The 27677-nt window shown below is 41.5% G+C and overlaps 3 protein-coding genes across 5 annotated transcripts in view; all 3 read right to left on the reverse strand.

Annotated features, from left to right (window-relative positions):
- Positions 1 to 8236: 8236 nt before the first annotated feature.
- cdkn1bb (cyclin dependent kinase inhibitor 1Bb) lies at positions 8237 to 13233 on the reverse strand. Its single transcript, XM_085412732.1, has 3 exons — positions 11156 to 13233; positions 10802 to 10920; positions 8237 to 9578 (listed from the first exon to the last, which is right to left on the reverse strand). The coding sequence occupies exons 1-2, from the start codon at positions 11595 to 11597 to the stop codon at positions 10808 to 10810; spliced, it is 555 nt and encodes a 184-aa protein (XP_085268858.1). The 5' UTR covers positions 11598 to 13233; the 3' UTR covers positions 8237 to 9578; positions 10802 to 10807.
- Positions 10802 to 17770, reverse strand: yars2 (tyrosyl-tRNA synthetase 2, mitochondrial). Of its 2 annotated transcripts, XR_014912577.1 has the most exons (6): positions 16661 to 17770; positions 16121 to 16288; positions 15795 to 15950; positions 15353 to 15523; positions 13502 to 13713; positions 10802 to 10920 (listed from the first exon to the last, which is right to left on the reverse strand). XR_014912577.1 is itself a non-coding variant. In XM_085412729.1 (5 exons), exons 1-5 carry the CDS (start codon positions 17446 to 17448, stop codon positions 13554 to 13556), a joined length of 1443 nt encoding a protein of 480 aa, XP_085268855.1. In that variant the 5' UTR covers positions 17449 to 17767; the 3' UTR covers positions 13401 to 13553. The 2 variants fall into 2 exon arrangements, 1 of the variants encoding a protein (XP_085268855.1); XM_085412729.1 differs by lacking the exon at positions 10802 to 10920 and having other exon boundaries at positions 13401 to 13713; positions 16661 to 17767.
- An 844-nt stretch (positions 17771 to 18614) lies between these two features.
- The window catches only part of pparab (peroxisome proliferator-activated receptor alpha b), a 33209-nt gene continuing 24146 nt past the window's right edge, over positions 18615 to 27677 (reverse strand). For both annotated transcript variants that reach the window (XM_085412730.1, XM_085412731.1), the window contains exons 5-7: positions 25602 to 25801; positions 22543 to 22996; positions 18615 to 22446 (exon numbers count right to left, since the gene is read on the reverse strand). In XM_085412730.1, coding sequence (XP_085268856.1) covers positions 22202 to 22446; positions 22543 to 22996; positions 25602 to 25801 — 899 coding nt within the window. In that variant the 3' untranslated portion in view covers positions 18615 to 22201. The remainder of the gene's footprint in view (positions 22447 to 22542; positions 22997 to 25601; positions 25802 to 27677) is intronic.

The following is a 27677-nucleotide window of genomic DNA, read 5'->3' on the forward strand; positions in this document are numbered from 1 at the left end:
TGAGGCGGAGAGCAGGGGCATTTTCAATTTACCAGAGGGACTACGGGGCGTAGTGCTCCGCTGCTTTTTGTCCTCCTTTGGTTTCTATCACTGCTAGGGGATTTTGGCAGAGAGAGTGCCGGGGGGGGGGGGAGGAAAGAAAGCGAGACCCCATGGCTAGCTCCGTCTGCAGAGGCTGCTCTGTGCCTCCCCTTGCTGCTCTTTCATCTCGAGACTAGACAGAGAGAAGAGAGAGAGAGACTCCCACTTCAAAAGGCAGTTTGATCTCAGAAGTACACAGGAACGCAGCTAAAAGAGGATCTGAGGAAGCAGTTTAAAAGGAGAATATAAGGGGCACACTGTCACAGACGCTGGACAGTGAAATCTGGCAGTCCTGGAAAAAAAAACTGTGCAGAGGAGGAATTCAAGGAAGATCATGACCGGACTCTGAGCTGAATCGATGATCCGTGTCGACTTTAATCCCGCCTCCCGACAGAACCTCATCATGCAGCTGAATATGGCCCCGTACAACACAATATCTCAAATCATACAAAAGACTTGCAGTATATTATGTACTTTGTGTCTCAGACATATACAAATATCTGAGGATGAGCATGATCTTCTTTAATAGTGTTCATTTAAAGTAATACGATCTAATGGAATTAAAATAAAATTCCTGCTTACCCAAATCAGGGTCACCAGGGCAGGGGGTAGCCTATCCCAGCTGTCCCCCTGGACAGGTTGCCAGTTTGTCACTGGTCTAACACATAGAGACGGACAAGCATTCCCACTCACAGGCAATTTAGAATCACCAGAATCATCCTAACCTCATACATCTTTGGACTGTGGGAGGTGTCAGAAATTAAAAAATTTCTATCTGTTCAAGCAACTGAAAACTGGGGGGGAAAACAAGCACACTGAAACCCGAGGTTAGATTCATTACTCCCTCATATACTTGACCACGAGGGGCACTTCCAGCACGGTGGTGGTGGCCGGTGACTGGGTGGTGGTTTTCATGCTGGGGCGGCTGGTGGTGCATGTAGGCCACCTGTCTGTAGAGGCCCAGCAGCGCTATATGAAAGCAGATATGTTTCAACAGGTGTGCATGCATGTGTGTTTGTAGTGTATCTTTCAGGATTGTGACAAACAATGTCCGCAGCAGCTGATGCCAGCCACTCTGTCAGGAGTTGTCGCTAAATAAATGGGGCCAACAGTTGCCTAGAGGGCAGTTGCTGTAATTCCTTGCCCTCCCCCACCTCTCAGTCACCAGAGAATATTTTTTGACCTTTAGCATAAAATTTTCTTGGTGACCTAGTCAAGCTGTCATGAAACGCCTGATGTACGCACCCCTGTGATCCCATTAGAGTACAGCCTTTTTAGGTTGCTTGGAAGAATAATTTTCATATTCACATTCATATTCATATTGTGTTGTAGAATGATTACTTGCCAAAAAAGTAAGTAAAAACAATGCACATAGCATAGCACATAGCACATAGCACCTCTCTTATTACTTAAAAATGTTATAAGTATGATAAAGCATGCGTAAATAAATAAATAAATAAATGAATCTATCAACAGAGGTTTAAGCACATTACTAGATAACTTGGTGCTGGGGAATTACGCAGTTTCCCAAATATCTAGCTAGCTTAGGCTAGCTTAGCTTAGCAGTTTAGCAAGAAAACAACTACCGCAAAAAATATATTAATGCCATTTGGAAGGTTTTTTTGGTATGGGTTGATGTGTCAGTTTTTACACTAAAGATCACTTTTGTATCGCCCAAACAAGCTCAATGCCCAGTTTATGTGCTATAAAAGCTATGTTCCACACTGTATTCTTCAACAGCTACACTTGCTTCACGTGCTTGACTTCATTCTTTAAATGTTTTAAATGGTAAATGTTCTAAAATGTTCCTTAGGCAGATTCTGCAGTGCAAACATCTCACTTAGCAAAGATATTAAGACTGCCAGTAACACTAAATGAGATACTTTCATTGCTATATATAGCTCACTTACTGCAAATACATGCATATTATGTTAACTGGTGATTCTAAATTGGCCAAAGGTGGAAGTGCAAGGCTGTACCCTCACACGCAAGATGGATAGCAAAATGGATAGCTCTTACATACTGACCCTTTAAGTACTTACTTGTTTCTATCTTTGCGTTGCAGCTGTGTGTTTACATAAGTGATCCCATAATTATTCAGTTGGTCTGTAGGCTTTTCTGCATCCTTTTATTCCTAACTGACAAAACCGTGTTGCTAAGCCGGCTTTCACAAAAGGAACAGATACAGTATGCCCTTTGACCCCTGTTCTGTTTGGTCCAAGCAGGGCAACATTGCCCCATGGGATAATAAATCAACCAGAGGCTAAGAGGTTAGCTCGACCCACTCTGACCTTTGGTCTTATGAGATTTTCCTCAGCCATATGTCTGTGGCTCAGCAGCGGCCCGCCCCTTGCTGTGACCAGAGGAAGGCCGAGCAGCCAACAACAACAAAAGCTCGGATCAGCCCTGTTCAGATCCAAAGATGTGTCTGAGCCGCTCAATTTCACGTCCTGGGTCCAGCCAGTCACAGAAACTCCGCCCAGGGCTGGCTCTGGTAATTGTGACTGGAGGTAATGCGTTGTTAACGGCTGCTGCAGATTTGAGGCGATGTCCAGGCACACTTCCAGGCCGAAGGTGGTGTGTGGGTGGGATGGAGTGGGGGTGGAGTGGGGGCGGGGGGGGGGGGTTACATAGGTCATATTATTGGGGACTTTTCTCCAGACAGGGAGAGAATTCCTGGCTGCAAAGCAGAAGGATTTCAGCGGTGCGATGAGGTTTGGCCAGCCAAGGCAGAATGTCCGGCATGGTGGACAGCTGCGCCACCGAGCTACTGTAACGAGAGGGGTGGGGGTGGGTAGTTGTTGTTGGTGGTGTATTACTGTAAGACAACACATATTCTAAAAGCTTTGACCGTCACTTCATTGGTATGTTTAGATGTTCTGAAGTAATTTTGATTAGCAAGAGGAAGTGAAAACACAACATGAACACCAGAATTATTAGAAAAAATTTGCCTTGCAGTTCTTTGTATCGTGGTTTCACAATTAGACACAATTTCACAGACACAAAGGAGGTGTGGTAGACACAGCTTCTGTTTAGGTATCATCAAATGTATGTCACCCTCAATTTAGTATCATTTCTATTGTACGGCTGTAGCAAGCTGCCGAAATCCCAACACTGTCATTTGCCGTGAGTTAAAATTGAAAACAGAGTGAAGAATTGAATTTTGTGAAGTCAGTGTAACACATCTACAGCTGTGGAAAAGCAAAAGGTGGGTTTTCATATGGTGAAAAATCTGCTTTTCTCATCAAGGTCCGTGTTGAGGAACATGCTCATGCATTCTTATGACAGCAATCTTTTCAACACCATAACAGAACCGTGTAGTGTGGAGGCCCCGTGAGCCTCCTGATGATGAGGGCAGCAGAGAAAGAAAAAAGAAACTCAGAAAGGAGGTTACAAAGAAGTCTGGGTATACGGTCATAAAATGTGGGACGTGTTATCGCAAGTGAAAAGTGGAAAGTCGATGGATTTCTGGTTCGACTCCAAAGCAACACTGAAGACAGTTTTCCACTTGGTGTCACACTTTAACCAACAGTGTTCCCTGTGTCAAAGGTTTAGACATGCTGGCAGATCAGCTTGGTGGATGGGATCTAATTTGATGTATACTGTGGTCCGTGATGTAAGACATATTTTGAGTGACTGGAATTATTGCCCCATACAGTTCTTCAAGAGTTACGCAATGTTGCATCATATGGAAATATTTTTGCATCATGTCAAATACAAATCGCGACCTAACACACCCATGCTGCGATCGACTGTGTTCAAAGCTCTTCTGGCTTGTTTACACACAGTTACTGTACACATGTGTAGTTTTCCGTAACAACTATACATTCTTTTGGGGTTGGGGGTGGGGCTTAAATCTCACATGCTCTTTCACCTCAGTGAACTTCCACATATCGCTGCACACACATTTATTCCTTTGGTTATTTATGGACTGACTTACTCCTTTTACTAAAGGTTAGCAGGTCAACCCAAGTGTCAGTATTATCGATACAAACGCCAATATGGGTGTCAGATCAATACTAGTGCGATAGGATCGATACTTTGTTTATTAAACGTTTTAAAAAAAAGATAGACATCATGAAAAATGTCAGAAACCTTTTGTGGGATTTATAGTCTATACCAAATTTAAGCAATAGAAGTTGACCCAAAGTGTTTTAGAGACAGGCACATTGTACACTCCAGGTCTCCAAAGAACACAGTTTCAAAATACATGAAAAGTTGAATGGTGTTTTGTTGGGTAAATCTTAAGAGCTTTACAGTTTGATAACACCATTGTGTGAGATTCCTTGAGGTCAATGAAAAAGGATCTGATATGAAACTGATGAGAGGAAAGACTGTGCTCTGCACAGATGTTTCAGCGGGAAGAGTCGTCTCGATTTCTCAGCCAAATGCATCCAAATACACCCCTCAGCATTCCTGACAGGATTAGTGCGCCAGGTACTATCCACTGGTCAGAAGAGACTGGGAGAGGGAAAGAGATAAAGAGACTATGAGTGAGCATGCAGCACAGTCTGCTTGTTTTGTAATTTTCTAATGCTGCGTGCTTTAGCAGATTTCAATTGATAAGAGATAAAGGCTCTTTGATGGGCTGCAGGTGTGCTGCTTTAATGAGCATTACCCCCCGCCCCAATCCCACCCCCCGCCCCAAACTCCCTCACCTTTCTGTCCCCCCAAACTGCGCCGCAGATGCACATCTGTGCATCTGTCATTCAGAGCTCTGCAGTATCTCTGACCTCTTAACCGCTCCTCCCTGCCTCTCATTCACGCTAACTCTGCAGCATGCACCCTTTGCATACGACACCAGAGTATATGACATACTGAAGTTCTGACAGTGCATCTGCTATTCAACGAAGTCGTTTCCCTGTATTAAAACAGCCCTTCCTTGCTCAATTAATCAAATTCAGCAGTCCAAAAAAACAGTTGAAATTCCATCCCGGGCTGCAGCAAACGCTCAGCAAGTAAAGCAATTTGTATGCTTGCAGACTGTTAGAAACTACACTGGAGAAACCAAGAAACAGACACAGAACGAGACAGAGAGATAAATGTAAGGTGTTTGTTTGTGGCCACTTGCTTTCTCCTTATTCACAGCCTAAGGTGCCAGGGGAACAGCTCGATGACGTACGTTGTGGCCTGGGCAGGAAACACAGGGAGGAACTTGTGGCTTTATATTAAGTGCTGGGGCGCTTAACAGGAAAAGATAACCTGTTTCTGTTGATATAGCAAGGAAGTGTGAATTCTTGGCACATGCAAGATGTTGCAGAGAGGAACAGGCCAACGATGCCTTCCACATCTTTGATTGACTGGCTTACAGGAATTTCCTCAAACTCAGTGCGTTTTTTGTTTGGTTGGCTGTGCTGGAGTGTTACGGGAATGTTTTCTGGGACATTCCCGTTGTTGCAGAAAAGGTGTTTCCGACGCAGAGCTGGATGCTGCTGTGTCACAGCGGTCCAGGTGCACCCTTTTTACTGACCTTTTGAATAAGGAACCCTGTTATTCCCTGTCATTTAGAATATATATATTATTTAAGTGTTGATCCAATAGTTTAAACATTAGATTACATGAAATAGCAACAGCATGATAGAAGTATGCTACAGATAAGGATGCTCAAGCTGTTATACAATTTATAGATATCTATATGAGAGTTTTACAAACAGTGTAGCATTTGGGAAATGTGTGCAACTTTTACACCAGCATTGTACAAATATACTTGAAGAAATTTGAAAAATGCACCCATGTAATACAAGGCTGGTGTGAATATGTGGAATGATGTCAGTCTTATGCATGCAAAAACACCTGCGACTGTTGCATTTTCCTGGAAAAAAAACCCAACAACAAAAAACTCTTTTGACATTTTTTTATTTACATTTCAGAACATGTCCCTTGAGTGCCTCATCAGCCTGCGTCATTTCACAACTTATAGCACTTTGTTTTTAAATGATCACCCTAACTGTCAAAATCCCATTAAAGCTAATGCATTTTATACATATTATGATAGTAAAAAACTTATTTGGTATTTCATTCATCATACATTTAACAGTATCACGTATATAAGTGACACTGATGTACACTGAGTATTACAGATTGCCTGAAACACAGTACTTCCACTCTTCTGCTCCATCCAATCAATCACTCAACCAATCAGGCACCCAGTCAGCCATTCAGTCAGTTAGTCAGCCACCTAGTCTGTCAGTCAGACACCAAGTCAGTCAGTCAGTCTGCTGTTTGGGTAGGGTGGAGGCTCATAGACGGGGCCTTTGTTTGAGCAGAGAAGCCCCAGACACAACAGTGGCCAGCCCTGGGCTCTTACAATGGCTGTCCACACAAAAGCCCACACACTGGGACAATGGGACAAGCTCAGAGTGGGGGTGCATGGCTGAGCTGAGGTTACCCACCTGCACACTTCAGGAGTGGACCCATCCCCCACACACTTTTACCGTACCACACCACTCACACCCCCACCATCTCTTGGGCACACTCAAATGCACAGCCTCCACCCATCCAGCTTTAAAATGCTCTAAGCACAGGTGTCTTCCTGTGCTGCTCACACAAGAAGGAAGTTGGGAAATTCTGTGCAGTGAAAACATTTAGTGAAGTTACTAGAGGTCAAAGAGCATCTCAGCACAGGTTAGGGCTCCACTTTTAGCATACATCACTCAGAGTGACAAGAAAGCTGAAAAGTACAACATTAAGACACTTCTGTTTAATAGAAACACCAATTTATTTGAAGTAGCATCACTGAGTCAGTTTTCTACTGAGTTTCAGACTCACGACAGCCAGATTGAACAACACTTACTCTGAGGAATTCTCTTTATATTATTATTACTATTATTATCAAGTACTGGATGAAAGTTGGTGTACAATGGCACATATGTGTTGCCTGATAGCACCTGTAAGAACACCTTTCATTTACTAATTCATCCTTTATTTGATCTTTTTCATGTTTCAAGTGGATTACTGTAGGTGATTTAATTACAAAAAAAAATGCAAATTATAATTTTGACTGATTAAGGGTCAAACCAAATCAATACCTATGTGAATTAATTTTAAACATATAAAAGACATAATTATGATTTTTCAGTTCGAAGATTAAAATGTATATAAGTACAATACTGAGCTTGTGTGCACATTGCATTGTACACATTCAAAAAATTACTTGAATTAAATAAAAATTTATAAAAATAAAATTTTGATGAATTTGATATATTATAGAAGACACATGTATGAAAGAAAAGTTTTTTAAAAAAAAATCACTCTGGGTCTTCCAGTTACACACTCCCTTATTTTCTTACACACACACACACTTTTTATAGACACAGACAGATGCAACTAAGCCCATGTAAATAGTGAAAAAGAAAAAACAAATGGTAATAAAAAAAAAAAAACAAAAAAAAAAAGCCTAACAAAACAAAAAACCTGACTTGCCTTGTTTTACTTTGCATTCAAAAGACTCATGTACTGAGATTAAAAGCAAATGAAAGCCTTACCCATAAATTACTAAATGTTACTGGCTGCAGCGAGTGGTCTGCTTTCCCCACTGTCTTTTTGATTGGATGACTAAAGTGTCAACCTGCTGCTCATAGTGCTGATGGAATTATATTGGGAGTGTCACTGTATTATTCCAGGAAGTCCACCCACACAGCTGTTGCAAATACTTTGTACGTCCCAATGATTTGGGGAATGAACAAAGCAAAAACTATTTTCATCCTATTTTTCTACAAACCAAGTGTGTAATTTACACCGAGTGTAAGAAGGAACCACAACTCATTTTTTTCTTTTTTAATTGATTGCAATACATTTTATAACCACACATTAAAAAAATGCACATCAAAATATTTTACCAGGCTCAGTTTGCAACCTTTATAAGAAAAGAAACAAAACAAAACACTACCAAAAATATGGTTTTACAAAATAAAACAATTATAATAAAGTAAATGCCACTTTGGATAACCGTAATCAAAAACCCATATTTTTTTATTCTACATAAAAAAAAAAGAAAAGGCTTGACATAAATAAGTTAGTATATTTCTCAGTGTTTTTACAAAATTATGTACAAAGGTACATTGCAAAGATTTACATAATACACAGGCATGGTGACTGCATTCCAGAGACGAGCTGTTTTCTGTCTCCATTTAGGTGTACCCTGGTCTTTTTCAAAAAAAAAACAAAAAAAAAAAAAAAAAAACCACACTTCAGGCAAATAAAGGGAAGCTTTTAGATGCTCATGTGCATCCTCAGCAGGCTAACAACATTGATGAGAAAAGTACAAACATCTCTCGGTTATCACAAAGTAACACAATGTGAAGTCAATTGAAGAGCACAAGCAGTGCTGGCAAATATATTGATGCAACCATGTATTTGGTATTGTAGGACATTCAACCCTTTAACAAAAAAACCAAAAAAACCCAAAAACAAACAAAACCCCTCACAAGCCTTAATGTTCATCAAACAATAGGAACAGTCAAAGAGAACTCAACCTGTGCAGTTTGTATAGTCTTTGTCCTTCAATATCTGAGTACCTCGCAACTCCAGAGCGTGGGAGGGAAAAAAAAAAAAAAAAAAAAAAAAAAAAAAAAATCTTATTCCAGGATTAAGCTGATGCTAAAAGCACCTCAATTACAAAATAAATATCAAGGGACTTAAAGACTGTCCTTACACAAATATTACACTTCTTCCTGTTAAACTAGATCGTATAGGAGAATTTACACTTGGTGACACTAGACTTAGCAGAAAAAGGGGGGAAAAAAATTATTAAAAATCAAAAAAACGCTACATTTGTACCATTCTTCAATGCTGAGTTAGGAAGATGACGAGGGAAGAAACACTATTAAGAAACCGTAAGAAGCCAAAATTTTTTGTTTTAAATGTAGCAATTAGGGACTGTGTCAACACCCCCCCCCCCCAAAAAAAAGAAAAAAAAATTAAAACAAGAGAACAGCATTTTGGAAACATTTATCAAACATTGCAATTCAAGTCAAATCAAAATTCACACCGTTTTACATAAAGGATTTCTTTTTAAATCATAATGTCTTATGTGCTACATATGGAGAGAAATAATATATGTTTATATATTTATATATATATTTTTTTTTTTATTTACACACAGGTAGTTAAAAAAGAAAAAAAAAAAAAAAAAAAAAAAAAGGAGCAAAAAAGTAAATTAAACCTAATTGCACACTGCTACATCGACTGCTTTTAGAGGAAGTAACTTTTAATTAAGTGCCAAAAAAATTTAGTGTTTCTATTCAGTGCTTCAACAGCGTCCTTCCCAATCTTCAGGAAGGTTGATATGTTTCGGATGCTGTGTAGATCCTCTTCCAAAAAAACAAAACAAACCCCCCCACAAAACAAAACAAAACACTAGACTAAAAGCAAACAAACAAAAGAAATTACAAAAAAAACAAAAACAAACAAACCCTAAAACAAAACCAAAAAACAAACCAGCCAACACTGAGGTTTCTCCATGTTAAACAAGGAGGGGGAGGCATTCATCTTCAGTTCTGTGAGACAAAACAGATGAAAGAAAGAAAAAAGAAGCATAAGAGGTTGCAATGATGACACTAATGTGGGCATTGTGCAACAATTTCTGCAAACAAATAAATGAATAAATAAAATAAAATAAACTTAGTGTGGTCTAAGGGGTAAACCTCAGAGCAGCAGGAGACCTGAATGAACTAATTAGTTTTGTACATGTATTAATACATAAATAAAAACTGATATCAAAAAAGAAAACCTGGTATAGTTTTACATTAGCACCCCTATTTAATCATGAAAAGATCTGAAAATGCCTATGAGACAGCCTTGTTTGGGGGTATTTTTTGATTTCTACAATTAAAAAAATAGAAATAAATAAAATGCATTAAATAGAAGTGACCACCCCCCAGCTTTGACAGTTGACATCCTGCCATAACAATGCTGATTGCATGCCTATTGGCCGTCGCCCTGGCCAGTACACACACACCCACACACTTGCTTTCAGACCTGCACGACTCTTCTGCACACTCTCCACCGGCAGGGACAGATGTGTGTTGTAACGTTAGTGTGCAACGCGTGTGCAGCACTGCACAGAGACCAGCCCCTTCCCGTCCCTGCTCTCAGTTGCTGACGTGTTACACTACTACACTGTTGTTCAGCACTTGTTTACAAGTTTCGACGGAAACTCAACGGACTCACCGTGTCAGACAGCGGTTAAATGTTAAAGATCTTTAAAATGTACAGGCATTATTTGTTCGTTTGTTTTTCCTTCCCCTGTTTCACCTCGATCGCAGTGTATCGACAGAGCTCTCTCTGTCCGAGTGGAAAATTAAAAACCAACCCCCCCCCCACAACCCCTTTTACTCCCTCATGTTTCTGTCCCCGCTCATTAATGAATGAGACAGACTGACAGCACATTTGAAGGACGTGCACAAAAGTATGCAGACTGTCAAAGCTGTGTAACATCCAAATCTTATTTAAGTGAACTGAAAGGGTGTTTAAGCTGAATTAGAATGCCTCCTAATGGTTTAAAAGCGGTATCAATTTTTCAGTAAACGAATAACCAGATGTTTTTGCAGATTTACTCGTTTTCCAAAGGTACCCCCAGTTGGGAGATGGAGTAGCCAGTAAACAGGCTACTGTAGTTACACTATGCACAGAGCTATTTTTTTTTTTGTTACGAAATCTTTGCTTTTCCTTAAGAAAAATATGATTAAAAAAGGAAAAATATTGCATGAACAGTCTTTACCTTTTCTCACGTTTTCCTCTTGGGACTGGTCTTTCTGGGCGTGTGCTCTGCAGAGTGACTCCGACTCGGACAACTAACATCTGAGCTGCTGTGTGACCTCTTGCTCGGAACAGGGGAGTCTGCAAAAAGCAAAAAAAATAAAAATAAAAACAAAAATTTCGTCATTTCTTAAAAAAAAAAAAAAAAAAAAAAAAAAATAGTGGTATAGTGTTGCAGGCAAACCCTACTCTTTACAGTGCTTTTTGGGGCCATGATTTTCAAAATTTTATTTTCGGTGCACAAATCAATACGCGATCAGCTGCGTTGCTCAGAAACAACTGATGTAAACGGGTTAAACTGGAGCGTATGTAGTACCGTGACACGCGTGTCTTTTCCTCAGCGCTGTACACTGTTCCGTGCACTCCATTTGCCCGTCAGCCCTGTCGGGATCTTCGCTCGGAGGCACCACAACACAACTGTGATTCCCGTTAAGATCCACATTGTTATTCCCAGTGGAGCAGACGCCTTTCTTCGTAAGCGGCTGCCGAGTGTAGAAGCCCGGCAGGTCTCTGCAATCCACTAGTTTCCACTCGAACCTGGAGTTGGCCCTCGGCGTGTCAGTGGCGAAGTCGAAGCCCCAGTGGTCGGAGGCGCGCTCTTCCAACTCCCGCAAATGTCCCTTTAAATCCCTCTTTAACTCTTCGTGATCCACCGAGCCGAAGAGGCTCCTGCAGGCTGACGGTTTCGGGTGTTCAGACAGCCGTGAGTCCGTCCGCTCCAGCGTCGGGCTCCCGTTTGAAAGTCGAACATCTGACATTTTGCTCCAGCAAAACACGCAATTTTTTAAAACAGCCTGGAGCGTCCAGTTTTTCACGAGGAGGGAAAAAACAAAAACAAAAAGGCAGCGCACACACACACACACAACACTCAAAAACAACGGTTATCTCCTCGTCGCTGAGAAAGCTCCAAAAAAAGCGTGAAACGCGTTATGCCATGCATACGTCGGAATGCAGACGCGAACAGCCGCCGTGTTGTGAAGCCCTGCGTAGTCTCATCAAAACAAAGTGCTCAGGAACTGAAGGCGCTCTGTCAATTTTGTCCCGTAGCGAGAGAAACTGCAGACAGCCCTTCTCTTTCGCCCAATATGGCGAAAGGTTGATGTGGGGGTAGGGGCATGATTGACATGCTGAGCTATTTAAATTCCCGAAGAGGTCGCTCATTGGTCAGAGTTTTTAAGCCCGCCTACTTTTCTTAAGGTGGACCGGCTAAATTAAGCCGCTCTGATTTCTTTTTTTCTCCTTTTCCCTTAAAACAAAAAAATATCAGCGTGTGAGTGTCATGTATATATGTAACTCTGTATTTAACGTATAATAAATAACTGAGTGGGGGAAGAGGATGTACAAAAAAAGGTTATTGATAATAAATGTTGTCATGGCTGTGCCAAATAAGAAAAATTATAATCTTTGAAATAAAAAATAGCATAACAAATCATTCCTAACAGGTGCAGAACAATTAACTTAAAACAAAAAGAACAAACAAAAAAAAAATTGTGCCAATCTGGCTAATGTGTAGCTTTATGACATGCCATTTCCACCAATTATCTGCACCTCAGTGGTTAAGGTCAAGGTCAGCACACATCAGACTCTGTCCACACTGCCACCAGAACCCAGAGCGAAAAAACAAAACAAAAAACACAGTGCTAAAAAAAACAAAAAAACAAAACAAAAAAACCCCACACAGTATCAGAAGTCAGCAAATTTAGAAATTTTTTTTTTTTAAAAAGAAGCCGAAAGTACTCAATGTTAAAGTTTTTCCCCCGACACCTCAGGAAAAACTTGGCAGGTTCGCACAAATCCCTAGCGTTATCCAAATCCCATTAGAAATTACCAATAAAAAAAAGAAAAATATGGAAAATTTAAATTTTATGTTTTTAACCCTAATCTGGAAAAAAGTAGGCAGGGTGTGCCAAAGTGCAAAGCAGTGATTTCTAAATTTACACTGACTCTCATATTGAGGACACTAGATTAAATGTTTTGATCATTACCTGCAAGGAGGAGGGATCAGTAATCTGCTAAAAATGAGCAGATGTGTTGCTTTCAACACAAGTCAGGTCAACAATAATGTACAAATTCCTGCTTTGAATTGAATTTGAAAATAATAGTCCAAACTTCTTTGTTTCTTATTTAAGGCTCTATTTAAAAATGTGATCTTCAAGCAAAAGTACTGTTTGTTTTTAAATTTATCAAGCTTTTTTTTCCAGCTTCTTTTTCTTTATCGTCCAAGTTTTACACTTTTCCACTGAAGGGGAAAAAAACAAACAAAAAAAGCCCCCAAAACAAGAGTGATGTCAAAAAAGATGCTCGCCTCAGGTTCTGATCAAGATGAAACAAATTGGATTTGCTTAAAATAGAAGCAAGCAACCTGCAAGAAATGATGCAATTTAATTTTACTGTGAGCAATTATTTACTTAAGAGGTCACAGCAGGCTATGTGCTGCAGCTGTGGCTGCTGGCTGGCCACCATTAATTCTGGGGCAATGATGCCCCCTAGTGGTCATCACACCGCCTCTCAATGTCCATACAAAGTAACCAGGAAGCAATCGTGATATCAAACGCTTTTAATAGAAATGTTTTAAATAAACATTTAATCTGTACATACACATATTTATATCCAAAAAAATGGAAATGATCCTTCCTGACTCTGCTGAGGTGTAGTCGCCTACCTTCCCAGTTAGTCCATTATAATATAGTGGTCTCCTGCTTGATAAGGCACCGTCAGAGGCTAAGCCACTTGATAATGTAGAAGTTCTTCTTGCCCACTCTGAGCAGCGTGAGTCCATTAGCCAGGATGTGGAGTTTGGGGATCAGTACCTGCTCCGGGTTGTCTGTACGTGTGTGGTTGATCCACACTGCTCCATCTGAAACCATTTGATACCTGCACACAAACATTTACACCATCAGTTAGGACAGGGTTTCATCTTGAAAAAGAAAATCTAAAAGTCATGTGAAAAAGAAAGTACACCCTGTATTCTTCCACAGGAATTTAGAGAGTGAGGAGGATCCAGGAGCTGCTAATCAAATGGACTTAACTGATCTACAAGTGTGAGCACCTCTAAAGGTTTTGGCAGTTTACTGGTCTGAGGCATTCGGGCACATGTTAACATAGTGCCAAGGAGGAAAGACAGCAGTGGCTTTAACAAGGTCATAAGGTCAAATAATTTCAACTCCATCTCTGTACAGTCAGAATGATTATTCACAACTCGGAAACATTCAAGGGAGCTATCAATCCTCAGATAAGTGCACATCCCAGCAAAGGTCAGACTATGCAATGTTCAGAGAAACTCCAAAAAACCCCAAGAGATACATCACAGACAGTAGAGGCCTTTGTTAGCATTTTTAAATGCGGAAGTTCATGATAGTACAATTAGAAAAGAGTTAACAAGTCTTATTTGGAATCGTTACCAGAAGAAAGCCTCCTCTCTCCTTAAAAAACAAGCAAGCTGTCCTTTGAATAAACAAGACCAATGTGGATATATACTTGACCTTCACATTTGGAGTGAACCAAATACAGCAAATCACAAACACCTCATACTGACTGTCAAGCACGGCGGTGGAGGGCTGATGATTTGGGTTCATTTTGCAGTTTTGCATGGCTTGGGTAGTAGCCAGAAGAAGGAAACAACGTACTTTTCAACAACATTTTTGAAAATACGTTAATCTGATCATGACATTTTTATGCTGGTAACCTATAATTATGACACATTTAACTGTTTACATGTTGCAGGGCTGTTGCTACATTATACACCTTAGATGTGGCAGTTATCTTGGCTGTAGCTACATGACAGCAGAGCTAGAATCAAAGAAAACGCTTTTGTTTTCTACAAAAGAAGCTTTTTGAAATGTGGCGGCGTGAATGTGACTGGTTGCTATCGTTGCACTAAAGGCACACATCAAACTGTTACATGGTTACAGGCTGTAGGGGCAGCTGCAACCCAGCTAACACAAGCAATGCTTTTTTTTTTTCTCAGGAAACCAGCTTATGAAATTTGACTGCGTGATCGTGACTGGGTGTTATCGTTACACCTCGGACACAAAGAAGTTGTTGTGGCTACCTGTGAGCGTTATCACTGAAGAACAAAGAGACCACAAACTCCTGCACCTGCTGCAAAAAAACACTACTCTTCAGCACTTGTGTTCTACAGGATAGAAATAAAATAGCTGTGACAGTCAACTCAAAAAGGTTCAGATGTTTTTCATTGAAGATTTTAGCTTCATTTACTAAAAAATTATTTGGTTAACAAAATTCAGCGGGCTGGAGGATAGAAACAAAGTATCGATCTTATCTTGCTACTCTCGTTCTGATACAAATACCAACTTTGGTATCGGTGCTATCGACATTTGGATCAATCCCCCCACCTCTATTTCCCAGAATGTGTAACTGCATTACACACCATACACAAAAGATTACACTGTGGATCTCTGGGTGCATGTATGCTCACACTAACAAGCTCTATCAAAGCACTACATACCACTCTGGTACCGCATTTAGATAAAAGGAGAACTGGGGTGCTTACCCTCTGGGACCCTCAGGGATGGCGCCGACCTTGCGGCAGGCATCTATAACAGTTGTCCCCGGCTCCAACAGCAGCTCATGGAAAGGTGCCTCCCTGAAGAGTTCCTGAAGCTCCTCATCACTCATTTCCTCCAAGGCTTGCACGCTGCTGTGATAAAGTGCATTGGTGCATCTGCAATGACGACATTAAATATGACCATTCTGTCCACATGGAAGACAGAGGACATGGGCAGCCACAGCAAACAAAGACTACAGCAATGAGCACTTTCCTCTTACTGTACTGCAGGCATAACATTTTCCACTTTTTGGCAGAGCATAGTCCTGCTGTTCTAAACACAATGCACTTTGACTCTAATAAGTTACAGCGTAAAAGAGCTCTAGATGAGGATTCAAGAAAATAAAATGTATAATTTAGGGGAATAAACACACAGATCAATTCTAACCTCTTTGCAGTCTCCAGGCCCTCCTTTCCATGCACCAGTTTTGTCACTTCAGCAGCCAGTCTTTTGTGGGCGAGGCGTTTACTTGGATCTTCTCTCTGTTGCTCCATCAGTTTCTCTACCTCTGCCAAAGGCAGAAAGGTGAACAACTTCAGATACCTACAAAAAAAAAACAAAAAAAAAAACAGCCCACACAGTACACCTCAGCATCCTATGACTGTGCACCGAATACTTACTTTCGGATAAAAACAGGGTTGCGATGAGACGTTTGTGGATATTGCACTTTCATTAAAACTCAACAAACATGATCAGCCTTCACTTCCACATACCCTTCCACACTGGCATCAGGCTGCCTGAGAAAGAACTGGTAGAGTTCAAAGGGTGACGTCTTATCTCTGTTGAGCCACACTGCATTGCCTGCAGTTTTCCCCAGCTTGTCCCCGACAGTGCTGGTAACTAACGGGATGGTCAGGCCGTACACCTCCTCGCCGCTTACTCTGGAGAAAAATAACGTTTTCAGTGTTTCAAGGCAGCCTTCAGGGTAAATCTGGCAGGCATGTGTGTGTTTTGGTTGGTAGAGAGACAGGCAAAAAAAAAAAAAAAAAAAACCCAACCCAAAAACATCTTGGTGGTATAATTGGGTGTAGAACTTAATGTCTCAAAAAATTTGATGTATGTGCATCTAATGATCAAGAATATATAGTGAATTTGCAGATTTTATAATGGAGTCTGAAATACATGCAGGGTTTATCCACACAAAAATAGCCTAGTCCTGCTTCAAAAGGTGGACTGCAGGCTTATCAGGGACAGGTAATTATGAATTAATTAGCCCAGTACTGTAACAGTAGTGGGCTTGGAAAAACATTTACTTGTGAATGTACTCATGGCCAGACATCAAGTTGCCCAGTTGGTCGGTGCCTCCAAGCTGAATCTTGCAGCCGTATATTTGGTTCAGGTGGTGGAAGTCATAAGCTTGGAACACCTGGTAGGTGAACTCTGTCAGGCTCATGCCCTCGGCGCTCTTTAGCCTGGACTGCACGCTGTGGCGGCTGAGCATGGTGCCCATCCTGAAGTGTCTTCCAGCCTCCGACAGAAACCCCACCACGCCCCAGTTCTTATACCAGCTCAGGTTGTTTAGAACAGTCACGGTTCCCAGCGGCCTGGAACCGTCGTGAAAGTGCAGCTCGTGGTTGGTGAAGATCCTCTGAATGCTCTCCCGGATGCTGTGGGTGTTCGCCTCCACCACGTCCGCGGACAGCTGCTCCCGCTCGCTCGTCTTCCCGCTCGGATCTCCGATTTGTGCCGTGGCTCCTCCGAGCACCGCGATCACATGGTGTCCGGCGCCTCGGAAGTGCAGCAGGCCGATGAGAGCGAGCAAGTTCCCCACATGGAGACTGTCGGCTGTGGGGTCAAATCCGCAGTATACCGTCTGAGCACCGGACTGGAGCAGCCGGGGGAGCTGCTCTTGGGCTGCGTTTTCTGGGAATGAGTCTTTCAGAACGCCGCGTTTGTGCAGAGAGAGAAGCAGCCCGTGGTGCGCGGAAGAAGAAGAGTGAAATTTAGACCTGAGTGTGAGGCAAAGAGTGGCCGGCCCGAGAAGATTACAAGAGCCACGCCGCCACACATAACAGCAGATACCCACCATGGACGCAGCCATGTTGGACAATGTGACAAGAACACGGAGGTGGAACTGAGTAGAAGCTTGGGTCGTTTGGTAGGAGCAGAGCGCCCTCTGGTGCGGTGGTTCTCAAGGAAACGCTTGGGTGTACTACCCGCAGTTTACATATACTCATCGTGGGCATGAATGCTGTGGTCAGTTTGGACTTTTAATGATTTCTTTGAGCTATTTTCCCCCTCTGATGCGCAGGGAAGCAAAACAACGAAATGACTTTGCTTGGACCAAGAGTGTTCATCTTTAATATGCACACAGAGGAATTTAGAGTTATAGGCTCTTTCAACAGCCTCTTTGTTGATGTACACAGGACCTGTGTCTGTTCTCTTAGACCAGGGGTGTCAAACTCAACTACACAGTGGGCCAAAATTCAAAACTGGAACAAAGTCACGGGATAACATTAATATTTATTAAAAAAAAAAAATCTTCCTCCAGATATAGGAATGAATCTTTTCTTATGGACTCAAATAAGTTTTGCTGGAAAACTGAATATGGAACAAGCAAAGCTTAATACTAAACAATATATATATTAGCTGTATAATACCAGTAGGCCAGCTCTAATAGTAATTTGGTATGGCTTCGCGGGCCAAATGTAATTAGGCTGCGGGCCAGAGTTTGACACCTATGTCTTAGACGGTCTGAAGTCCACCACAATCTCCTTGGTTTTGCTACCAAGGAGACAGTGTGTGTGTGGTGAGGTTGTTAGTGGTGCACCGTGCCATTAGGTTCTGCACTTTATCTCTGTATGCAGTCTCATCATAACTGGAGATCAGGCCAATGACCGTTGTGTGAACTAATGGTGTTTGTCACACGGGAAGGTTGACAGTCATGGATGAATTGGGCATAAAGAAAAGGCTCAGCAGCAAATCCAGGGTTCTGCAGTTTGGACTACCAGTTTGCTGGAGTTACCCGTTTTAAAATGACCCACAGGATCAAAAGTATACATACAGCTCATCTAATATGTGGTTAAATGTCCCTCAGCAGTCTTGTTGATGGCACCTTGGTTTTGTATGTGCACATCTTGGTGTCGTAAAGATGCATCTGAACTAGAAACCTAGCTCTGGTATAAAAAGTAAATAAGGCAATGTTATAATAAAAATAACTTGCACTGACTGGCGTTACCTACTAAAGTCTGAACACACGATATGTAGCAGATTTTAAAATCACTTTATTTTTAAATCCATTCAATCTCAATTTGTTTCATCGTTTAAATGACTAAATATACATTCATCAAACATTTACAGTATTGTTATCAAGCCACAGTACACATTAACAACACATCGAAAGGGAGACTCCATGGTCTCTTTGCATGACACTACAGCCACAGAAACAAGTTTAACTCAGGAGAGAAAAAAAAATCACGTTTCTAAATCCTATAACTGCTGCCCCAAGTAAGCCCAAGTTTTTCTTTTCTTTCTTTCAGTTCAGGAAAAACAAAAATAAAGGTAATCTTAATCTGTATTGTTGTTGGTGTATGCGTATTGTAAGGCAGAGCACTCTATACTCACTCCAGAGTGAATGAGGAAGGGAAAACAGTACTGTCCTATATCCTGAGCTAGTTCAACAAAGGAAGACTACGATTCCCTGATAAAAGTTTAAAAGTCCCTTGACAGTTCAACACACAAAAAAACATTCTTAAGGGAAAGCTGACTTTGCAAATTTACATGACATCTTGTTGACATTTTAAGTTGCCTTGTTGATAAAGTTTCTAGCAGTTTTTTTTTTATGTTTAACATTTAAAAAGTCTGTATTTTTGAAAAGCAAATCCTTCACTGTTACTGCCCAGAAGGGTGCACATTGTATAGAATGTACAGTGACATTATTTTCCAGCCTGTGGGACCCTTTTGTGTCACAAACAGCTAAATCTAGCTGAAGATGCCAACAGTTTACAAGTGTGTGCGCAAGAAACTTTTTTTATTTTTTTTTAAATCTGGTGTTTTATGGCACACACTAAGGCACACACAGGTTTGTGGTTTTTCCCCGAGCACACCTGGGATGAGCGAGTCCCAGGAAATCTGCAAGGTTAAAAACTGAGCTGCGCTGAAGTGGGTCTGACATTCTGTGACCAGATATATGCAAGTAGAGGCAGTTTAAAGATCAGTAATCTACTTATGGCATAAGAAATGCTTGGTAAGTTATTACAATATAGCAGCGAGTGAGAAAAGTCAGACAAAAACAAAGAGAAAAAGCACGATGAGATCAGAATTGTAAAACAATATACGTGTTTTTCTCATTACTGCAACACATTTACTGCTATAGCATGTGATTTAATGGCAAATTACATTACGAGTGCATTCAGTTTCTCTATAAACCAACAGAGATATTATGTGACCCCCCCACCCCCCCAATCTGTGCATATATTACCCCCTTTGTTTTCTTATGTACAACCTGAGATAAAAGCATTAGAAGAAGGGATTAGTACTGGATGATCAGTGCTAAGCTGTGCCTTCACATTTCCTATGAAATGTTTTGTTCCTTTTTACTCTTCATGGTAATCAAAAGGTCACAGAGGTCAAGTTTATAACTAACCACTCAAACGTGTAAGCTAGTGTAGCCCTGCGCAGACCACGCATGCTTGCAGTTTAAAATTCTAGTGCTTAATTCGACAGATAAACGAAGTGCAACTTGAAGGAACTGAATGCACATTATGGTCTAGATGACTCTCCATTTCAAAAATTCAGATCTATGGATATGCAGATTACCAGTTGCCCTGTTACACCTTAAGTCTATTTACAATGTACTCTTCAGCTGTGCCATTTCAACTAAACACATGTGAGATTTTGTTATATAGTTATATATATATATATATATATATATATATATATATATATATATATAGTCATACTTCAGTATAAAAATACGATTCGATTCAAAGACAAGCATGACGCATTTAGACCAAAAAAAAAAACAAAAAAAACAGTACATAACTACATTTACTGTAAATGTTCAAACATCTGAAAGTATTCACCCAACTTACGAATACAAAAGTCAATCATCATTAGTACCTTGTTTACCACGAGAGTTAAAAGCTGGGGTGAGCAGTCAGTGTGAAAGCTTCAGTTATGTAAAGCCTGCTCTGATGTTGCGATGTGTTACAAACATAAGGAACATTTCTCTGAATTCAATGATCATTTCAGGACAGTGTGAGTGATGAGGCAGAAAAGGAGTAGCGCCCTCTCACAGAGAGTCAGATGTGTATGATCCGAACTATCAGAAAACTATGCATGTTTTCAGCATTCCCTTAACATAGGTCCTCTGATGTCCACCGTATGTATTTTATATTAAAGGCAGTGTGACAACAAAATGCAGGAGCGGCACTTTCACATGGAAATGTGCCTATTTTGTTAGATAGCAAAAAACACCAAAGCCAGAGAATAACTGAGTAGGAAAAGGGCTACAGACTCATTTTTCTTTTACCTGCATACGTCCAGATTGACTGTCTTCTATAACTGGCCAAGTGATTTCACAGAGAAAACTAAACAAATGAAAGTGTGACAACCTTTCAACTAACAAACTAGATGTTTCACCAATGAGGCCTCATCACTGTGGTTTTCTCTTAGCTGGGAAAAATAAAAACAATTACATTTTCATCAGGGAAAAATGTGCACATAAGATTGTTAAATCTTAACTAACACGTGTGTTATGAGGACCAAACAGACAGTTAAACACAATAACAGAGAGAGAGATTCGCTGAGTGAATTCATGTGTCGCCCGTGTCAGAGTTGTATTGTGGTTAATAACAGTGTTAGCCCTTTAATACCAGAACACACATCAGGAGGGAGTGCTAAACACCTGTGTATGTCTTTTTTGTCCTTTGAAACCTCCATTAGAAAAGTGTCACATTAACATATCACAGGCATGCTTGTGCTTCAGTGCATTGTGGTGCATGTACACAGTGAGTCTGAACTTTGGGCACTGCTACCTAATTTAAAAAAAAAAAAAAAAAAAAATAGCATTCCCAGTACAGTTTGTGGACAACTTAAGCACTAAGTCGTATTTCTTGTTAAGAATATTAAAATAAAATAAAATAATAATAATGATGATGGCAATTTCTACTGTGTCATTAAGAAGTATGACTTCGGGGACATGACGTACAGATAAAATGGTTATGTTCAGGACGTGACTCCACAGAAAAGCTTGAGAATCACGGTGGCGGGCTGGTGTGCTCATAACCACTGGCTCCTCAACCGGCCACATTTTGGTAGCCAATTGAGGAGAAGCTGCCTTGATTTAAACTGCATAATTGCTGCTGTTATTAAGTTATTCGGGCATATGGCTCGTTGCTGTAAAACATCTGGCTGGAGTGGCAATTATAAAGTTCACTTTTGTTCTTCAAATTAGGGTTACCTCAGGGTTTCACCAAGGAGGCGACCTTACAGACGTTTTAAAAAAAATATGGAAAAAAGAACATTTAGAGTTTGGTCAGAGATTGCATTCAGTGGTGTCTGGACAGGGGCTCAATCAGCTGTACAAAGTATCTTAGCATACATGATTCTTCTGCCTGATAAGGTTCACACACAATGAAGTGGAAAGCACTTTGTCAAATCAAATGAATCATCAGCCTCCTTTTTCTTCACCTTTAGGTTCCCTTACACTGGATAGACACCAAAGCTAACCCTTTAGGGTCAGAGGTTAAGTGGTTCAAACCCAGTATGTGGACGTCTCCTCTTCTTTTCAAGTCCCCGCTCAGAAGGAGATGGTTTCTTGTTTTCCTACTGTGGTTATACCTCCAAAGTCTTCAGTACATGTCTCTGTAGATCTCCTGCAGGAGCGGATGCAGTGAGGTGTCCTCTGTCTTTTTGATCTCCTGCACAAGCTGTGCGTGCTCAGTGACTAACTGCCTCAGGTCAGCTAGTTTCTGCAGCAGCTTGGGGAAGAGGAAAGTGTCATCGGGGTGATTGGCCAGCAGATGGAGCTGCAGGACCTGGACGATGCTCTCCTGCATCACCTCGATGTGTGCCACATTCACCAGGCCTGGCCGGTCTAGCCAAAATGAAAATGAGAGAAACATCATCATCTTTTGTAATGTAAAAAGGATTTTATAGGATACTGAAGAATGCATGCAACAAATTTCCTCACCGCCACAGCAGATGATGGCAGCCACAAAGAGAGCCAGATCACTGTCGTCCAACTCCAGCGCATTAAACTTCATGGCAAACTGGAACTTTGGCTCCATCATGTCACTGAACGGTCGACGCAGGCTCTTGAGGAATTCCCGGGTGATGAAGCCTGAGCCGTACGCTACAAGAAGCCCGTCCTTGTTCATACTGGAGGCGAGCATGGCGAAAATGGCTTCGTACACTCCGTATTTCAAAAGAGTCACCTGATCGTTGAGGTCCAAGCTCGAGAACCCGGGGACGGACTTTGCAAACTCTGTGAGCTCCGTGACGGTTTCCACCGACGTGCACTGGCAGCAGTGGAAAATCCGAACCTCCACCTCCTTGTCCTTCATCGCTCCCACGGAGCCGACCATCTTGGCCGCCAGTGTCTGCTCTGCCAGCTGGAGGGTCTCCATGTCGTGAATGACAAAAGGCTGTGGATGGTAGGGAAATAAACGTCACTATAAAACTAAAAATATAATGCTTTGTTAAAAATGTGTCTCAGCTGAAATGCAACACAGGTTATAGAAGCGAGAACTGGGATTTTGGCCTGTTAACAAAAGACGATTCGTGACAGACGAGACCTGACATGGAACATGCCGACTCAGCAAACTTGTCAACGTGAATAACTGACTGACTGGAGTGTTTACAGATAATAATCTTCACTGAGAGGAAAGGCTAAGCCTAGAGCCCTTATTGACATCTGAATGTTTTGTTTCCGCGATGACACGCGTACTGTCCTTCATTTTACTGCTACACACACACACCAGCCACATCATTAAACCCACAAACAGGCACAAAGTGCAACAGTGATCATCTCATCACAACGCAATGCTTGAATTCATGTGAAAGTTACTTGAACAGCTAAAACTTACTTAAACTTAGATGCTGATGCACACATTCCACTAATTCCAAATCCGAGTGAACCAAGCGGGGACATGTGGCCCAGAGGATCCATCGCCAATGTTCTAGTGCCAAAAACCGCTGGACACCCACAGAGGTCCCATATCCATGCCCTGAGTCAGAGCTGTTTCGGTGCTTGAGAAAAACCAGCTCACTATTACGTGCTTGAAGTTCTGCTGAATTCAATTATATTTATATAGAAAAATAAGAAATATATGATTGTAGGTAACTATAATTATAAACCTCGCACAAAAAGTAAGGAAATTTGTGTTTGATCAATTATTTCTTTGTTGTAACAACTGTTCTTGGCAGTAAATCTGGAACGTAAAGATTTGGCTTTTAGGGTTTTTTTTGTTTTTCATATGCGCAACCCACAAATGCATTTTCTGTCATTTTCTGGCGCCATTGTTGGGCAAACAAACAGGCTTTCCAACAGTATAAAATTTATTTCCAAGAAGCATTGTCACAACAACGAAATCATCGACCAAGACAATTAAAAAAAAAATTTAGATGTTACTCACAATATCCACAACTGAAGGCACAGTTAGAGCTCAAAGAAATGCAGCGTGAACACAGAGTTTAATTCAAAATGTCTAAAATTTTAAATGTTGACACTGTGCCCAGTGCCCTGTCAAGAGGTCTGTTTACAGTGAGTGTACCTGTACAGAAACCATACAAAAGCATTGTGGGCAGTTAACGGGTGTTTCGGTTATGTCACTGTTCCCACAGAGGACAAGTTACAGCATTTCGATGAACAGCTGCTGCACATCGGAGCTCTGACTCATGAATGCTGCTCTAACTGTGGGCTAGAGTAACAAGGGAAGGTATGCGCAACACAACGCTGAGGTGGTTAATTTTGTACTTTTACGTCATGCTAACATTCCTTGATTTGATAACGGAGGTTCAGATGAGGAGAAGATCAAAAAAGGTTCACAGCTCCAGAAGTCAAAGCGTGTATACTCTGCTTTTTGAGCACAACATATTTTTGAGTAAAACTCGCTAGAATTATTATTGTGATGCATTAAAAGAAAGACTAAATAGGTGGAATTCTTTTAAAAAGCGTCTTTCTATTTCTCTTAAGTGAAATAGCAAAACTAGTGTTTTCCACAACTTGTTGCTGATTCCAATTTGTCACACGATACACTTTTCAGGAACTGTCCTTATATTATATCACTGCTTGCCACATGAACTACACAAATGTGTACTGGCATTGCAATCATTTGAATTGTTTTCTAAACAGAAGACGCTGCAGTGGAGTAACACGTCAAAGCAGGGGGGGGATACTAATCTACACTTATAAAGTTTTCAGAATGCAGAAACTTGCTATTTACTCATTGGTGAGACCTTTAGGCCTGGGTTGAAGTGACAAGCATTTGTATCCAGATCAAGACATATATATATACATGTATATTTAATAGTCTCTGTATGAGTAAAGTTAAATTTGACGAGACTTATTGAGATGTACATTATTGAGATTACAACAAGACTTTTATGGGCAGTTACGAGTTGTGTAAAAGCGCTGCGATAGCAAAGGTAGGTTAAACAATAATCAGTCACTGAGTACTTTCTACCCACTCTGCTTGTTCATCAGGAGCTTTGAAGCAGTGGATAAGATCTGTGCCTGAACTTGGATGAGCGCTTGGACCGATCTGTCCCTCTTGACCTATTTTACACCTACACATCCATCCATGGAATTCAGACTCTCTGGGCTGCAGTCCATGAACCTCTCCTTTTCTAGCCCCCCGCTTTTTATCCCCCTCGGTAGGAAAGAAGCACATTGGAGGGGGGAATGCTTTTAGGGTGAATGGGAATGGGTGATAAAAAGAACATACACATTAAGGGAAATGCACAGTGAAAGGCTAAGTAACAGGCTTAAGTAAGTCCTTGCCCATCCTGTGTGCTGAATTGCTCCGCTGGTTGAGCAACTTATTTTTGTCATTGGCTGGCTGTGTCTAATCTCTAAGGGAGCGATTGCCAGGTCATATTGAGACATGAAAAAATAAATTAAAAGTTACAAAACCACATGACCTCGCACTATGAGGAAAAGCTGGAAATGGAAGAACGTGCGAATATGAGGTCCACATGTGCAACACTTTTCACTCACCAACCCATTACTTTACTCACTAATCAACGTACAGCAGTGTTGGTCTTGCCCATGAGAATGGATCGAGCCTTGGCCTTGTTCATGTTGAAGTTCTTCAGGTAAGCCTCATAAATGTGCTTGGCCAGGGTCTTCTGGTCAGCTAGCTGGGGGTTTTCCACCTCTTTGTCCACCGTCACCATCTCCGCCTTTAGTTTGAGCTTCTCTGACTGGGGCATCCGACCAAACCGGATGGCTGCGGACAGCACACAGAGAGATGGAGATGACTTTGTGGTGACATAAAAGTGTCGAGTCATAGATTTATTTCAGTTACACCAAGTGCAGTTCCAGTAAAAGCACCTTGCTAAATACAACTGTTTCAAGCAAACTTAAAAATGAAGGCAAAATATTAAATGTATCCAGAAAATATAAACAATTTCTGCAAATTCAAAAAGCTAATACTTTAATATGGTAGTACTGCAGAAAGCATATCTGTTGCCAAACACCACAGAGGATGTGCAGACAGCCTTATATTGTATTCTAAAGAAGGAACTCTTGAATAACATACAAGCACAGGATGAATTTAGTGGAAGAGAATACACAGATGGAATGGACAAGTTAAAACGGCATTTATAGCTGAACACAACAGAACACATTCCACGATAACACCATAAACGTCCAATGCTGAGCTCAATCAAAGATGTAATTTAACTTGTATCTGCCCGTCTCAGTGCCAGCTTAAATTCAGTGGCTTATAGCCGGATGAAAGTACAAACATCGAAGAAACAAGAGACTTGTTTCATGAAGTCAATTTAGTTCCCCTGGCTTTTGCCAAAACATCTCGCTATGCCTGAACACGTACAATAAATCTACAGCAACAAAAACAGTTTAAAAGGTCAGGAAAAACACTTTACCATAGAAGGTTCAGTCAAATATGTAACAATTTTCAGTGCATCAGAAATATCCTGTGCTATATGAAACATTGTGCAAGGATAAGAAGAAAAAAAAAGAGACAGTAAACATGTCTGCTTGCCATTATAATAATAATAATAATGGATTGGATTTATATAGCGCTTTTCAAGGCACCCAAAGCGCTTTACAATGCCACTATTCATTCACTCTCACATTCACACACTGGTGGAGGCAGCTACAGTTGTAGCCACAGCTGCCCTGGGGCAGACTGACAGAAGCGAGGCTGCCATATCGCGCCATCGGCCCCTCTGGCCAACACCAGTAGGCAAGTAGGGTAAAGTGTCTTGCCCAAGGACACAACGACCAGGACAGAGAGCCCAGGGATCGAACCGGCGACCTTCTGGTTACAGATGCGATTCCCAACCCCCTGAGCCACGGTCGCCCATTGAAAGGCAAATGGACTCACTCCTTGGCGGCCGCTTGTCGGGGCCTGGGGCCTGGGGCTCGCTCGGGCCCCCTTTGGAGGTGGGGTGCCCCCGGCCTCTCGGCCTGGGGCTCGGTCACTCAGGCGCAGCTGGGGGCCGGCGGAGCTCACGGGCGCGTCACTGCAACTCCCCCTGACTTCTGCTCCGCGGCTGCTGGGCGAGCCCTCATCTGGGACTCTCCTCAGCTCTTACTGGAATAGTGGCGCGGCTGCCCCTCTGTTGGTCTTCCATGGTCTCTTGTGTTCTGGGGGCCTCTGGATATCTGGAGTTTTGATCTTCTCCATACCCGCTTCACACCCTGGAGGACGGGGCTGTGGCCCCCCCACACTCCCTAGCAGATCATTACATGGAGAAACCTTTGGAATGCAAGCATGCTGATCCACACAGGTATGCACACATGGGTATTCACAGACGCGGACTAAAGCTTTCTTGGCTGCTGCCTCAAAGCACACTGTGCGCTGTCTATCTTGCGTGCTGCACAATATCGTTTATTATTTAGTAAATATTGATATCTATGACTAGCTAGTTTATTGTGATGGTGCTTTGTTTTCTCTATTATTATGTTGCTCTTTGTTGTTTGCTGTCTCCTCTGTTTGTTTTTTTTGTTTGTTTTTTTGTTTTTCTCCATACAGGTGACCCAGGAGTTCTTTTTTTTTTTTTTTCTCTCTCTTCCCCCCCCTTCTCACCGTCTCTTCTCCCCTTTGGTTTTCTTTCTTTCTCTCCCCCTCTTTCTCT

The sequence above is a fragment of the Rhamphochromis longiceps genome, linkage group LG7 (assembly GCF_057381845.1).
Source record: "Rhamphochromis longiceps isolate RC_006_pf linkage group LG7, R_longiceps_female_GT1.1, whole genome shotgun sequence".
NCBI classification, from domain to species: Eukaryota; Metazoa; Chordata; class Actinopteri; order Cichliformes; family Cichlidae; genus Rhamphochromis; species Rhamphochromis longiceps.